Raw genomic sequence first — 14,920 nt, 5'->3', positions numbered from 1 at the left:
TTCATATAGTTCTGATAATTAAGAAGTTACTGACTAATTTATCTGTTTTGGCAATTTTATCTAACCAGAATGACAGTAACCTATTGAATGTCCATTATGTGTCAGGTACGACCGGTACTTTCCATAGCTCCCTGCAAAAGAGGAATAGTATTTTTATCTGTATTTTATAGATGAAGAAATAGAGGCTCACAGAAATTAGGTGACTTCCCTAAGTTACTTTATAAGTTAAGTGACTCACCTAGCTGGAAAGTGACAGAACCAAGATTCCAATCCAGGTCTGCACTCAGATCCCAGGCACAATTATGCCACACTGCTACACTCTCATTTGAGGTGCCATCTCCAAAGTAAAACGTTCCCTAGCCTGTGTAAGCAACCAAGAGTACAGAAATTGGAGCTCTGTGAATTGCCTTATTTGCCACTTCTTTGGCAAGGTTAAATTGGGAAAGGGGTGCAGATGAGGATGCACCCAGGTTAGTGTGAAGAAGAGGTGCAAGTTAAGAAAGTTAGGATACACCCAGATTATGGAAAGTTAGGAGGCAAAGCCTGGCACACGTACGAAAGACTTTCTGAAGCAAATCCATGGCTGCATACTGTGCCTGCCTTACACAGAAGAGATTTCTCACAGTTGACATACAAGAGCTTCTAAAATTGCTGTCAAACTCAGAAATGCCATCGGGGTGCGCTAGAACTCTACAGAAGACTACATTCAAAGCTATTACCAACAGACCAGCAGAGGCCACTGTGGACAATTTTACTTCAGATTTAAGCTGTGGAAGAAACTATTAAAGCAGACTACCTTTCCATGTAAAGGGAGACAATGATCCAGTTTCTTATCAAGCTTCCAGGAATCCATCTGGACCTCTGCCTCTCCAAGGAAAGTGTTTCTGCCAAAACGACCATGATGCCAAACTGAAAACTGCAAGGTTCTTTGGGCCAGGAGAGATTCTGGGATTTCATACTATGAAGGGAAAGTACAAGTCCAAGATAATTAGTTAGTAGTAATTCCTCAAAAAAAGATTTTTTTCAAACCCTAAGCAGCCCATACTTAAAATCCATAGTCCTAAATATCAAATTACTTAAGTCCCTAAGCACTTTGAGTTTCCTCACTCAAAAAGCCTCAACTTACCCCATTTCACAAAAACCTACCACACTCCATGGGAAGACCTGGAAATTTAATTAATTTTTTCATTGAGTGAATGAGAGGACACTGGAGCATAGCGAAATAATTTCTAAGGAGGCTTTTTATTCCTAATAGCTTTTTTTTATTGTAAACAAATGGGATACATGTTGTTTCTCTGTTTGTACATGGAGTAAAGGCATACCATTTGTGTAATCATAAATTTACATAGGGTAATGTTGTTTGATTCATTCTGTTATTTTTTCCCTTCCCCCCACCCTTCCCACCCCTCTTTTCCCTCTATACAGTCCTTCCTTCCTCCATTCTTGCCCCCCTCCCTAACCCTAACCCTAACCAAATAGCTTTTTAAAATGAAATTTGTGGCCACCTGAATCTCTAACCTTGCAATAATTCAAGAAAGCCAGATCACCTTTTCTCTCTTCTCTAAGAGCTCAGAATTTGAACAGATGCCTAGAGCAGATCCTCAGACACAAACATGGTTCACTGAAACACACATCAACCAGCCATGTTGCGGGCATAGCTCCAGCCTAGCACACAAGACAGAATAAAGTCTTCCCCCTCTAGATACTTACCCTGAGGATTTCATCATATAGTGGATTGACAGTATCCCGTTTGATGCTAGTTTTTCTTTTTCCTTGGCGAGATTTATCAGGTAGAAGATAAGTCTTCACATATCTAGCAACCAAACAGAGTACTGAGTAATGTGCTGTCTTTTCTCAAGCCCCTTATTCACTTCTCTGCTCTCCATATAAATATGCCATGATGAAATGCAATGTCAAAGATGTCACATCAAGCCCTATAAGATATGCTATTCTTGCTTTTTCCCAGTCCTAGGCCCTTTCCTACATCCCATATATCCATCTCTCCAGGAAGTGATAATCTCAGTTCAAGAGTACCCAGACAAATGTCAGGGTCTAATCTATCATCTCAGAGCATCAGTTAAGTTTCAGAAGACTCACGGGTTGGAACGTTTCTTGGCTTCATCAGCATAGGCCAGCTGGTGGCACTCCTTCACATGGATGACCAGAGTCTGTGTTTTCTGCTCAAACTTAAGGGAAAAGGCAATCTTGCCAGTCACAAAGATGTTCCCAAAATCACCAGCTTCACTATAGATGCTCATCATGCTGCCAATGGTACTCTGAAGAAAAAGCACCCACAAATGTCTGAGGAGGGCACACTCTGCCACCCACAATGCTCACACATCCCATTATAATAAAATCACAGTCACTTCCAAAGCTCCTTCAAGGAGCAAGTATTTCCAGCAGTCAATTACCCAGAGGATGAGTCAGAGCTAGCAGCACACTCACAATTGTTCAGGTTAATAAATCAGTTCATGGCACTTGTTCAGGTTAATAAATCAGTTCATGGCACACCAAGGTTCTTAGCTTCTCTTTTCCCCTCCTTTTACATATTTTATTGTTAATTTTTCATTTGCCTCAGAAAGTGGGCAAGGAGTAAAGGTAAAGTGCAGTTAAGTCTATTTATGGTTTGTGTTATATATGTTAAAACATAGGGGCTGTGGCTGTGGCTCAGTGGTAGAGTACTTGCTTAGCATGTATGAAGCACTGTGTTTGATTTTCAGCACCACATATAAATAAATAAATTAAATAAATAAATAGATACAAGTATTGTGTCCATCTGCAATTTAAAAAATTTTGAAAACATTGGCTAAAAGAGGTTAGTTAGTAATTTAAACAATGTGCCTTTATTATCTACATTATATCTATTAAAACCTATACAGAAAAGAGACTGCCAGAATTGGGGACAGGGATAAGGAGGAAACACCACCTGAAGTGCAAAGGCATCTTCCTCTTTAGTAGTGATTAGCTGTGTGGGTCTGGCATTCTCTTCCTATGTGAGTGTGAAACTACTCACCCTTGTTCCCAACTGTTTCCCCTAAATAATATCAATCCTTATACACATCATAGAACTAGGCCAAATTTTTTTTTGCTTTTGTTGGTGCATTATATTTGTACATAATAGTGGGGTTAATTTTGACATAATCATACATTCATGGAATTTAATTTATCCCATTTCAGTCCCCGGTGCCTCCCCTTTCCCTTTCCCTTTTCTCCTTCCTTCCTGATTACGCTTCTACTCTACTAGTCTACTTTGCACTCATTTATATATTTTTAATCTGTTTTATAGATATGCATAAAAGTGAAATTCACTGTGGCATATTTATAAATGCACATAGGGTATTTGTCAAGTTCATTCCACATTTCCTTCCCTTTCCTATCCCTCCTCCTTCCCCCTCAATCATCTTCTACTCTACTGATCATACCTCTCTCTTTGTGAGATCTGACGCCCACCCCGCCCCGCTTTTCTCCCTTATTTACTCTAGCTTGGCTTTCCGAATCTGGCTTATTTCACTTGGCATGATGTTCTCCAGTCCCATCGATTCACTAGCATCTGTCATAATTTCATTCTTTGTGGCAGAGTAAAACTCCGTTGGGTATATACATCACATTTTCTTAATCCATTCTTCTGTTGATGGGCACCTGGGCTGGTTCTATAACCTGGCTATTGTGAATTGTGCTACTTAACCATTGATATGGCTGCATCACTACAGTATGCTGATTTTAAGTCCTTTGGGTATAAACCAAGGAGTTGGATAGCTGGGTCAAATGGTGGTTCCATCCCAAGTTTTCTGAGGAATCTCCACACTGTTTTCCATAGTGGTTGGTTGCAGTCCCACCAGCAATGTATGAGTGTACCTTTTGCCCTACATCCTTTCCAGAAATTATCATTGTGTTCTTGATGATTACCATTCTAACTGAAGTGAGATGAAATCTCAGTATAGTTTTGATTTGAATTTCCCTGATTGCTAGGGATGTTGAACATTTTTTCATGTGTTTGAGTTGCTTCTTTTGAGAAATGTCTGTTTAGTTCTTTTGCCCATTTTATTGATTAGGGGGTTTTTGGTGTTAAGTTTTTTGAGTTCTTTATACATTCTTGATATTAATCCCATCAGAGGAGTAGGAGGCAAAGATTTTTCTCCCACTCTGTACGCTTTCTCTTCATGCTCTTAATCATTTCCTTTGCTGGGAATTTCATGCTGTCCCACTTATTGACTCTTGGTTTTATTTCTTGCAATTTCAGAGTCTTTTTAAGGAATTTAGTGCCTATACCAATATAATGAAGTGTTGACCCTAAGCTAGGCCCTGATTCTTAAATATCACTTTAACTTCATGATCCTGACTTACGGTATTATTGATATTTAACCATACCTTGATGCCAACTAACCCTGCCAGAGCCCTTCTCAGGACACTTACTTCCCTTTACTGTGAAAATCTGGAGTAGACTATGATGAAGAAATCTGTTCCTGTTCATTTCATAGCTGAGTACTACTTAAAGGGAAAAGTTACAGTTACTGTTCACAAAGCTATGATAAAGAATGTCCCTAATCCTAATTACCTAACGTAAGAATATCTAGGGTAGAGGTTCAGGAAATCATATAGATACACACTAAGCATAAGACCATAACCAACTGGCCCCGGTTGCTTTGGGTCTATGATTGTACAGTATATCTTTGCTTGTGTGGCACAGAAAGCCCATTCATTCACCTCATGGTTGAGGATAAGTACAAACAAATGCTTAACCTAGAAAAGGTATTTAGACTGATTATCCCAGGTACTGAGTCTGCTCTAGGGAGGATCTTCTTTCCTTCCTGGAAGTGTCTAACCACAGAACTAACAACTTACCATGGAGGAGCCACTTTGCATGCTGCTTCTAGCTAGTTTCTGGCGATGCAACTTTACCAGGTGGTCAATGTCTTCTTCTTCTTCCTCTTCTTCTTCTGCTTCTGCTTCTGCTGTTTCTTCTGCTTCCGCTTCTTCTTCCTAGAACAGTAAATATAGATTAAGAATTAATAAAAATAAGAAAAGCTTCAAAAACTAATATATTTCCTTTAGTGGAAACCATAATTGCTGCAAAGCTCTGAGATTTCATGTAAACACATATGCACTTTTTTATTTTTATATGTTTCCCCATTTCTGGCTTCCCAGCAAGAAAGCCATCTTTCTCATATTTAAAAAAGAATAAGCTATAAGTACTTAATATTTACCATAGGAAGTGTAACTCTCCCAACTACTCCAACCCATCCATCCCTTTACATTTTTTAAATAGGTATTTATTTGAGCACTTAACCATATATCCAGCAACATATTAGAAGATAACAGAGAAAATGGTCACTTCCTTTAAGCAAAACAGGAATAGGATTTACTTCAGAAATTGGGGGCAATCAATATTCATGTTGCCTTTTCCTTAATAATTAAACAGGTTGACTAAGAATATAAAATACTAAAATCACCTCTACATTTTAAAAAAGATGAATATATTAACCAAATGAAACATAGGGGTACTTACCATATCTACACTGAGGCCTGGGACAGATTTACTTCTGCCTCCCAAGGAGCCACTTTCATGCCCCATATCTTCTGGGCGAAGATCTATCACAGATTGAGTGTATTCTGAGTGGAAGACCAAAAACTCAAATCAAAAGAGACCCACTATACTCCATACCAAGAACCAGAAAGGGTACTCGAAATTTCAGTCCCAAAGGCCATAAAGGGAAACTGGCTACCTGAAGGCCTGAGGATTTTTCTGGCATTCTTCTTGAATATCATTTCACTCTCATCAACAGATCCCACATTTTGACCCCCTGGATGAATTTCCTAAGAAGGAATAAATATAAGAAAATGGAAAAGGACAGTTGAGCAGGTGGTAGGAATGAGTAAAGAAAGATAGCCTGTAGCAGAATAAGGCTCAGATTTTCAGTCAACTATGACAAATTTACAAGAAAGATTAAATGTCTGGAAGTACCACAAAACCTATTTTCTCATGCATTTCAACTAAAACCTTAGGAAATGCTTCCAGATGAATCTGAAGTGAAATTTGTTTAGCTGAATTCCTGATTTAAATTTGGCCTGAGGGGGCTGGGGTTCTGGTCGGTGGTAGAGCACTTGCCTAGCATGTGTGAGGCACTAGGTTCGATTCTCAGCACCATATACAAATAAATAAAATAAAGGACCATTGACAACTAAATATTAATAAATAAATAAATTTGGTCTGAGAAAAGAAAGAAGAAGGGAGATGAGAAAGAAAGAAGAAGGGAAGGAAGAGAGAGAAGGAAAGACAAATAACCTTAAGTTTACCTTTTCTACTTGAGATTTAGGGGAAGACATCTTCTTCCATTCTGGAAAGAGGCCAGATTTATCCAGAGAGTCTCTCCTGGAAGCAGAGTCAGAAGTTAGAACTAAGTCACCTCCTCCCCATCTTCTCTTAATCAAGACTCAAAGCTCTAGCAAGGAGAGAGTCACTGGCTTGGGGTCATCACAGTAACCAAATACAAAAGATACACTTCACATCTGATTTATCTTGAAGGAATGCAGAAGATCAAATATGCAACTTTGTATAAACACAAACACACTCCCATTCCTAAGGGACAGTGGCATCAATTGCTGCTGGGTTAGTAAGAATCCTCCAAGGTACAGCAGACTGGGGAACTTAACACCCTCCAGGAAGCTATGCCCAGAGCCAAATCAGTAGAAGTTCTACTGAAAGACTTCTGGTGAGAAAATACTGCATTCTATTTCCTGAGGACAGGAATCAGGAACACTCAAGGCATAAGAGACATGCATTCTGATGCTAGAGATCAAAATGGGAACTCAGGTTGAGCAGAGGGAAGGGAAATGGGAAATGGGGGAACCCAACCTGGAGGTGCTGTCTGAGTCAGCTGTGTAGCTATCCAAACTCTCACTCTCAGCCTCTAGTGCACTCTTTCCACTTTTCTGCTTTGGCACTTCAAACGGCATGCTAGAATAAAAAGAGTCAATATTTAAAGGATGTAAGCCTTTCTGCCTCCAAGTTGGGCCTCCTTCTAATTCATTCACAACTGTAGCCTGAGTGATTTTTCTAAAATTAAGTATGAGAAGATTTTAAAAACTTCACTGGTTCCCCATTTCTGTTGGGATTGAATTCAAACTACTTGGCATGGCAAGAAAATCTTTATGATTTGAACCCTGCTCACCTCCCCAGCCTCATCTTTCACCCTCCACTCCTCTTTATACTTTCATTCTGGAAAGATGAAGTCCTTTTGGTTCCCTGAATATCCCAAAGCTCTTTTCCTTCCTTCTTTTCTTTACCTGGGATTTTCTTTTCACAATGGCCACTTTTCTTTACTGAGCTGAATCTATTCCTTCGTGAGATCTCTCCATACACCAATTCCTCCAGATTTCTCTGACCATATCCTAAGTCTAGATTTAAAAACTTGCTCCCAAAGTATCCTGATTTCTTGGTAGCATTCAAAACATATGTAATTATGTCTTTAAAACAAATTATTTATTTTGTTCAATGATTTAAACAAATTATTTATTTAATGTCTTTCTACTCAATTAGACTAAGTTACATGAGATCAGTGACCACATATCTTGTTCACTGCTGTGTTCCCATTGCTTAGAAGACAGATTAGCATAAATCCGGTACTCAAATGGTTGTTGATCAAATTCTTGAATAAATTCCTTCAGTGAGACTTAAGTATATCCACCAATAATCAGTATGTCTTAAAGGCAGTATGAGGAGGTCCAGAGCGTCTTTAAAGCTTAATTATCTTAGTGAAGGATGACCCTAGGCATTTAAAACAGCAGTCCTCTTATTCTAATAGGTTCCCACTCCTGAGGTTGTACATGATATAAATTCACTGTGGTATATTCATATATGTACATAGGAAGTTATGTCATAATCATTCCATTGTCTTTCCTGTTCTTGACCCCCCTCCCTGCCCTTCATTCCCCTTTGTCTAATCTACTGAATTTCTATTCTTCCCCTCCCCACCTTGTTGTGTGTTAGCATCCACATATCAGAGAGATCATTCAGCCTTTGGTTTCAGGAAATTGGCTTATTTCACTTAGCATGATAGTTTCCAGATCCAGCCACTTAGTGGCACATGCCATAATTTCATTCTTATTTATGGCTGAGTAATATTCCATTGTGTATATATACCACAATTTCTTTAACCATTCAACTGTTGACAGGTACCTAGGTTGGTTCCATAGCTTAGCTAATTGTAAATTGAGCTTCTATAAACATTTATGTGGCTGCATCACTGTAGTATACTGCTTTTAAGTCCTTTGGATATACACCAAGGAGTGGGATAACTGAGACAACTGGTGGTTCCATTCCAGGTTTTCTAAGGAATACCATACTGCTTTCCAGAGTGGCTGAACCAACTAAGTCAAATTATACTCTACTGTCATGTATAACTAAAAAGAACATTTTTTTTAAAAAGAGACATCTGTACCCCCATGTTTATTATAGTTCGCAGTATCTAAGAAGAAGAAGCAAACAAAACGTTCATAAACTGATAAGTGGGTTGAAAAAAATGTGGATATATACAATGGAATACTGGTCAGCCTTTAAAAAGAAGGAAATTCTGTCTTTTTCTACAGTATGGATGAACCTGGAATACATTATGCTAAGGCAAAAAGACAAACACAGAAAGACAAATACTGCATGATCTCACCCATGTGGAGTGTAAAGTCTAACAGAAGCAAAGAGCAAAATGGTAGTTGATTTTGAGAGTACAATGGTGGAGAATTACTGGTGGGGATGAGGATGAAAATAATCAAAGGGTAAAAATTTCAGTTAGATGGGGGAACTTTAAGCTTTGGTTAAAAATCTTTTATTTTTCTTGTTTGTTTCACTAATAAAGGATTGTTTTAATGTTTACATTTTATAATGAATACATATTATCTTTGTATTCAGATAAAAGGCAAAGAAATACTATTCCCAAGTTTTAAGGATTAAATAAAATACAAGTTTTGGTTTAAAAATAATAATAATAAAATAGCAGTCCTCATATCTAAAAGGCAAAATATCATTCCTGGGCCTCTTATCTCAAAGAATTAATGAGAAAAGCGGGAAAAGTCATTCCACTTCAAGTATCTCAAGTAATTTCCCTTGACTCCCAGGACACTATACCCCCAGATTCCTTCCTTCAAGCTCACTGGCTGCCCCTTCTCAATCTCCTTTTCTGGTCCCTCCTCCTCTCCAGGGACTCTAACATTTGGATTGTGTCCAGGCTTCTTCTCTGGATTGCTTCTCTTCTCTATCTAGAATTACCGCTAAGTGATCTCATCTTTTTTTTTTTTGTGGTACTGGGGATCGAACTCAGGGCCTTGTGCTTGCAAGGCAAGCACTCTACCAGCTGAGCTATCTCCCCAGCCTGATCTCATCTTTTATTGTGGCTTTAAATATCACCTATAAGCTTATAACTTAAATGTATCTCTTAAATACAGACTTGTTTTTCCAATAGGCTACTCAACATCTCCAACTTGGATGGGTCAAACACAAGAAGTCTAAAACCAAAGCACCAATCTTCCCCCAAACCTGCTCTTCCCTCAATCTCATCAAATGGAAACTCCCTTCTTTTACTTCTAAGGTTGAAAATCAAGAATTATCCTTGACTCCTCTCTTTCTTTCAGAATACAAATAAAATATGTCAGCAAATCCTCTTGTCTCTATCTCCAAAATATATCTAGAATCTCATCAGTTCACATCCCCTTCCACTACTATTACCCTGGTCCAAAGCACTACTGTTTGGCAAGTGAATGGTTCCAATAGCCTCCTAACAAATCTCCCTGCTTCTTTACCTGTCTCCAGTCAATCTATTCACAATTCAATAGCCAAAAAGAGCCTTGAAAATATAAATCAGACAGTTAGCATATGATTCAGCAATTCTACTCCTAGATGTATGTATGAGAGCATAAAAAACATGTTCATGCAAAAACTTAAATGTTCATAACAGCATTATTCCTAATGGCCAAAAATGTGGAAATAACCCAAATTTACATCTACAGATGACTATATAAAAATGTTGTATATCTGTACATGTAATATTATTCTCCCATAAAAGAAAATGAAGTTCTATGGTGCACTATGAATGAATCTTGAAAATGATATGCTAACCGAAAGAAGCCAAACACAAATGTAAAACACAAATATAAAAATGTTGTATATCTATACATGTAATATTATTCTCCCATAAAAGAAAATGAAAGTTCTATGGTGCACTATGAATGAATCTTGAAAATGATATGCTAACCGAAAGAAGCCAAACACAAATGGCCACATTTTGTATGACTCTGTATGAAACAGAATACAGAATAGGCAAATCCACAGAGAAGGAAAGTAGAAAATGGTTAGTGGATGCTTACTGGGTACAGAATTTCTTTTTGGGGTGATGAAAATAATCTGAATTTAGACAGTGGTGATGGTTGCACAACATTCTAGAAGTACTAACAACCATAATATTGAACACCTTAAATTTGTTAAAATGATGGTTTTATGTTATGCAAATTTTATCTCAGTTTTTAAAAAGAAAAATGAGATCATGTCACTCACTTAGAACTATCCTTCTCACAGAGTAAAAGACAGTCCTTTCAAGTGTCAATGTTCTGTATGATCTGCCCCATCTCTGTCTTTATCTCCTCCCATTTCCACCCTACTTACTCAGTTCCAGATTATCCAAAAGTATCAAACACAAAAATCACTTTAGGATATTTATACCTACTGTTTTCTCTTCCTACGATGTTCTTCCCCTAGATACCCTCAAAGTTTGCTCCTTCATTTGCTTCTTGCCTTTGCTCAAATGTCGTCTTACTAAGACTTTCCCTAGCTATCCTAAAGAAAAGGGCATATATATACATGTGTGTTCCTGGCACTCCCTTTCCCTTCAAGTCTACTTAATTTTCTCCATTGCACTTGTTGACATTTGATATACTATTTGTTTACTTAATTATTTGGTTTTTATGTTCCCTACCCCCAAATTTAAAGTCTGCAAGTAAGGGATTTTTATATATACCAGTGTATCCCATTGCCTAAAACAGTGCCTGCCACATAGTAGGCATTCATACACATTTATAAAATAAACCAACAAAATAATAAGTGAACAAAGAATGGTAACCAAATCTGTACTATCCCAGTGAGTTAAGAATAAACTTTCTAAGTTGTCACATCATGTTAGAGATAGTCTGTAAATACAGACAGCAGGGGTTGAAATCCTAGGGCTTGCAAGAGGTGAAACAGCAGTCATTCCTTAAAAAAAAAAAAATGGGTTAGCTTTATAAGACACAGCAGGGAGCTTGATTTTATATTTTTGCTTTAAAACAATCCCCCCACACCTTTGCACCTAAGAAAATAGAACTCCAAGCAAAATCATTCCCCCAGAGAGGTCGTTTAACAATGACCAACAGAGAGTGGTTTTTGCTTGTTTTTTTTTTTTTTTTTTTTTTTTTTTTTTTTTTTTTTTTTTCCCCTAAAGATTAAAGCGTACTGATTCAGAGCTAATACAAACAACCCCAGGGCAAAAAAGCAATTATTTGACATCTGTTTGGCAAAAAATAAACTAAGAGACAGGAGTCCTGTGTTCTAACTATCTGTATGATCACAGGTAAATCACTTATCGTGCTTTCTTTTCTATAAAAATAAGGGGGTTAAATTAGATTATCTCTGGGGCTCCATAATTTTATGGAAAAGATCACTTATGTCAATCTGTTTCCATGTTTAGGATAAATAAGAATCTTCTTGGTCCAATGAGACTAGAGGTCATGGACAGCCAGAAGCAGTAAGTTTCAGAAATTACATTCTGACCGATGATGTCAGATGTGTTAATCAATTTCAGCAAATAAAAGCCATTCTTATTCTTATCCACAGAGGAAAAAGGGCCCTCTTCACCTAGAACAGATGAGTCACCCCTCCCCCAGGGCTGTGTGGATAAAATCACAGTGCATACATATAATGAAATACCACACATATATATCAAGAAGAATGAGTAGACACTTGGTGCAGCATGGAAAAAGTCTGTTATATTTTTCAACATTTTTTCCTTTTATTCCTTGAGTTATAACTGATATAAATAAGTTCCATGTTCAAATGTGCAACTTGATGAGTTTTTAAATTTTTTTAGTTATAGGTAAACATGATACATTTATTTTATTTATTTATTTTCATGTGGTGCTGAGGATCAAACCTAGTGCCTCACACATTAGGCAAGTTCTCAACCCCTGAGCCCCACAACCCCAGCCCCAGTTGATGAATTTTGATGTATGTATATACCTATGAAACCAAAACCACAATTAAGTTGAGGAACATATCTGTCACTCCAAAAATTTCTTTATGTTCCTTGATAATCCCTCTCATCCCCCTTAGCCCTGTCCTCAGACAAATAAGAGTCATATTTCTGATTTCTGATTATCTGATTTGTCATGAAAAACTAGTTTGTATATTTTTAGAATTTTACATAAACAGAATCACACTGTAGGTAGTTTTGTTTGATGTTTTATACTTGGTATGATTATTTTAAAATTTATCCACATCATTACTGCACGTAGCAATAGTTCATTCCTTCCATTGTATAAACAAGGCCAGTTTATTCATTCACCTTTAATAGACATTTGGATTATTTCCAGGTTTTAGCTATTACAAATAAAGCCACCATGAACATTCCTGTACAATTCTTTGAATGAAAATATGCTTTTGCTACTCTTGAATAAATACCTAGGAATGGAATGGCTGAATCACAAAGTAGGTATACAGTGAACTTTTCTCAGGACACTGCTAAATTTTTTCAAAATGGCTGCACCATTATGTGTTCTTATAGGGAGGTTATAAGAATTCTAAGTGTTCTACATCCTTGCCTATAAGTGTATGGTCAGTGTTTTTAATTTTAGTGGGCACATAGTAGTATCTTATTGTGACTTTAATTTGCATTTATCTAATGACTAAGGATGCTGAACATCTTTTTATGTACTTATTTGACATCTATACATTGTATTTGATGAAAGCCTATTGAAATCTTTCCCATTTCTATGGGACTGTCTGTACTATTAAGTTTTTAAAGTTCTCTTTTTTTACTTATCATACATATAATGTAATCTGTTTTAAAAAGAGCGATTAAAAGTTTAGGTATTCAACCCAAATATGTGTGCTTAGACAATTTGGTAATCCATTTGCCAAAACTATTAATGACTTATAACAATAATTGGGGCAGAGGCAGTTAGGTTCCTGGAGGACTTAATTTATATATTTTTTTAAAAATCATATAAAATATCATGAAATTCTTTCTCTTTGGTTGAGGGAAAGTTAGGGGGAAAAGGTACACATGCGCGCGCACACACACGCGCGCACACACACACACACACACACACACACACACACACAAAAGCTTAAAATTCAACAGCAGCAACCAAAGAGGCAAGGTATGGCCTCAAGTATACAGTTCAGAAGTTCATGGTAAAAACAGAAGATTCAGCTCAGAAAAGCTTCTTAACAATGCTTTCCAATGGTGGTACAGTGCAGAGTATGTAAGTAGGCAGTCCTGAGATAGGTCAAGTAAAACAAAAGTCCCCAAGACATAATCCCATGTTCCACTGTAGAACCTCAACAGAGACAAATGAGACTACTCCCCGGACACTGGCATCAACTTGAGGATACACCCAGAGGTGGGCCAAGTAAACCCTGATGAGGACATTTAAAATAATTTCAGGAAATGAAAACCAAGGACCACAGGCTGCTTTCCAAACCTTCCATCAAGTTACAAGAAATGACAGACATTGTGGTATATGCCTGTAATCACAGCAACTAGGGAGACAGACAGGAGGATGACAAGTTCCAGTCCAGCCTCAGAAACTTAGTGAGACCCTCAGCAACTTAGCCAGACCCTGTTTTTTTTAAAATAAGGACCAGGGATATACTCAGTGTTAAAGTACTCCTGGGTTCAAACCCCAGTACAAAAAAAAAGTTACAAGAAACGAAGTACAATAATCATTTCAATAAATGGTGCTGGGAAATTGGATATCCACATGAAGAGGAGTGAAACTTGACCCCCATCTCTCATCAGTTATAAATTTCAACTGAAAATGGATTAAAGACCCTAATGTAAGACCTGAAACCATGAAACTCATAGAAAAAAACATAGAGAAATGCTACAGAACATTGGAATGGGCAAAGATTTTTCGGGCAAAAATCCCAAAACAAAAGAAATGAAAGCAAAAATAGATAGGATTAGATCAAACTAAAAAGTTATGTACAGAAAAGGAAACAATAAACATAGGGAAGAGACAACCTAAAGAGCAAGAGAAAATATTTGCAAACTACACATATATCAAGTGGTTAACATCCAGAATATATAAGGAACTCAAACAACTAAATAAAAACTCAACAAAAATAATAATCCAATTAAAATGAGTAATATATCTACATAGACATTTAGGAAAAGAAAACATACAAATGGATGATAGGTTTATGAGAAAATGCTCATTAAGACCATAATAAGATTATCATCTTACCCCAGTAAGAACAGCTATTACCAAAAAGATAGAAAACAGCAAGTGCTGGCAAGAATGTAGAGAAAGGGAAGTCTTGCATACTGTTAGTGGGAATGTAAATTAGTATAGCCATATGGAAATAGTATGGAAGTTCCTCAAAAAATTAAAAGAACTACTACATGATCCAGTAATCCTGTTACTGGATATTTATATAAAGAAAATGAAATCAGTATGTCAAAGACATCTGCACTCCCATGTTCACTGATGCACTATTCACAACAACCAAGAAATGGAAAACAACCTGAGTGCCATCAACCTATGAATGGATTAAAAAATGTGGTTCATACATACAACAGAATACTATTCAGCCATAAAAAGAACAAAACTCTTCCATCTATGGACAACACGGATAGAACTGGAGATCACTCTTTTAAGTGAAATAAGGCAGGCACAGAAC

At 37.1% G+C, this 14,920-nt stretch overlaps 1 protein-coding gene across 4 annotated transcripts in view; it reads right to left on the bottom strand.

Annotated features, from left to right (window-relative positions):
* Positions 1-14,920, bottom strand: part of SYTL4 (synaptotagmin like 4) — a 66,467-nt gene that overhangs the window by 11,001 nt on the left and 40,546 nt on the right. For 3 of the 4 annotated variants that reach the window (XM_079124061.1, XM_079124058.1, XM_079124059.1), the window contains exons 6-13: positions 6,854-6,955; positions 6,295-6,370; positions 5,724-5,814; positions 5,507-5,610; positions 4,843-4,980; positions 2,098-2,276; positions 1,711-1,813; positions 797-958 (exon numbers count right to left, since the gene is read on the bottom strand). In XM_079124061.1, coding sequence (XP_078980187.1) covers positions 797-958; positions 1,711-1,813; positions 2,098-2,276; positions 4,843-4,980; positions 5,507-5,610; positions 5,724-5,814; positions 6,295-6,370; positions 6,854-6,955 — 955 coding nt within the window. The remainder of the gene's footprint in view (positions 1-796; positions 959-1,710; positions 1,814-2,097; positions 2,277-4,842; positions 4,981-5,506; positions 5,611-5,723; positions 5,815-6,294; positions 6,371-6,853; positions 6,956-14,920) is intronic. The other variant, XM_079124060.1, reaches the window with a different exon arrangement.

The sequence above is a fragment of the Sciurus vulgaris genome (genome assembly GCF_902686455.1).
Source record: "Sciurus vulgaris genome assembly, chromosome: X".
Classification (NCBI taxonomy): domain Eukaryota; kingdom Metazoa; phylum Chordata; class Mammalia; order Rodentia; family Sciuridae; genus Sciurus; species Sciurus vulgaris.
Note: the sequence above shows the minus strand (reverse complement) of the source record. Positions and strands in the feature narration are given on the sequence as shown.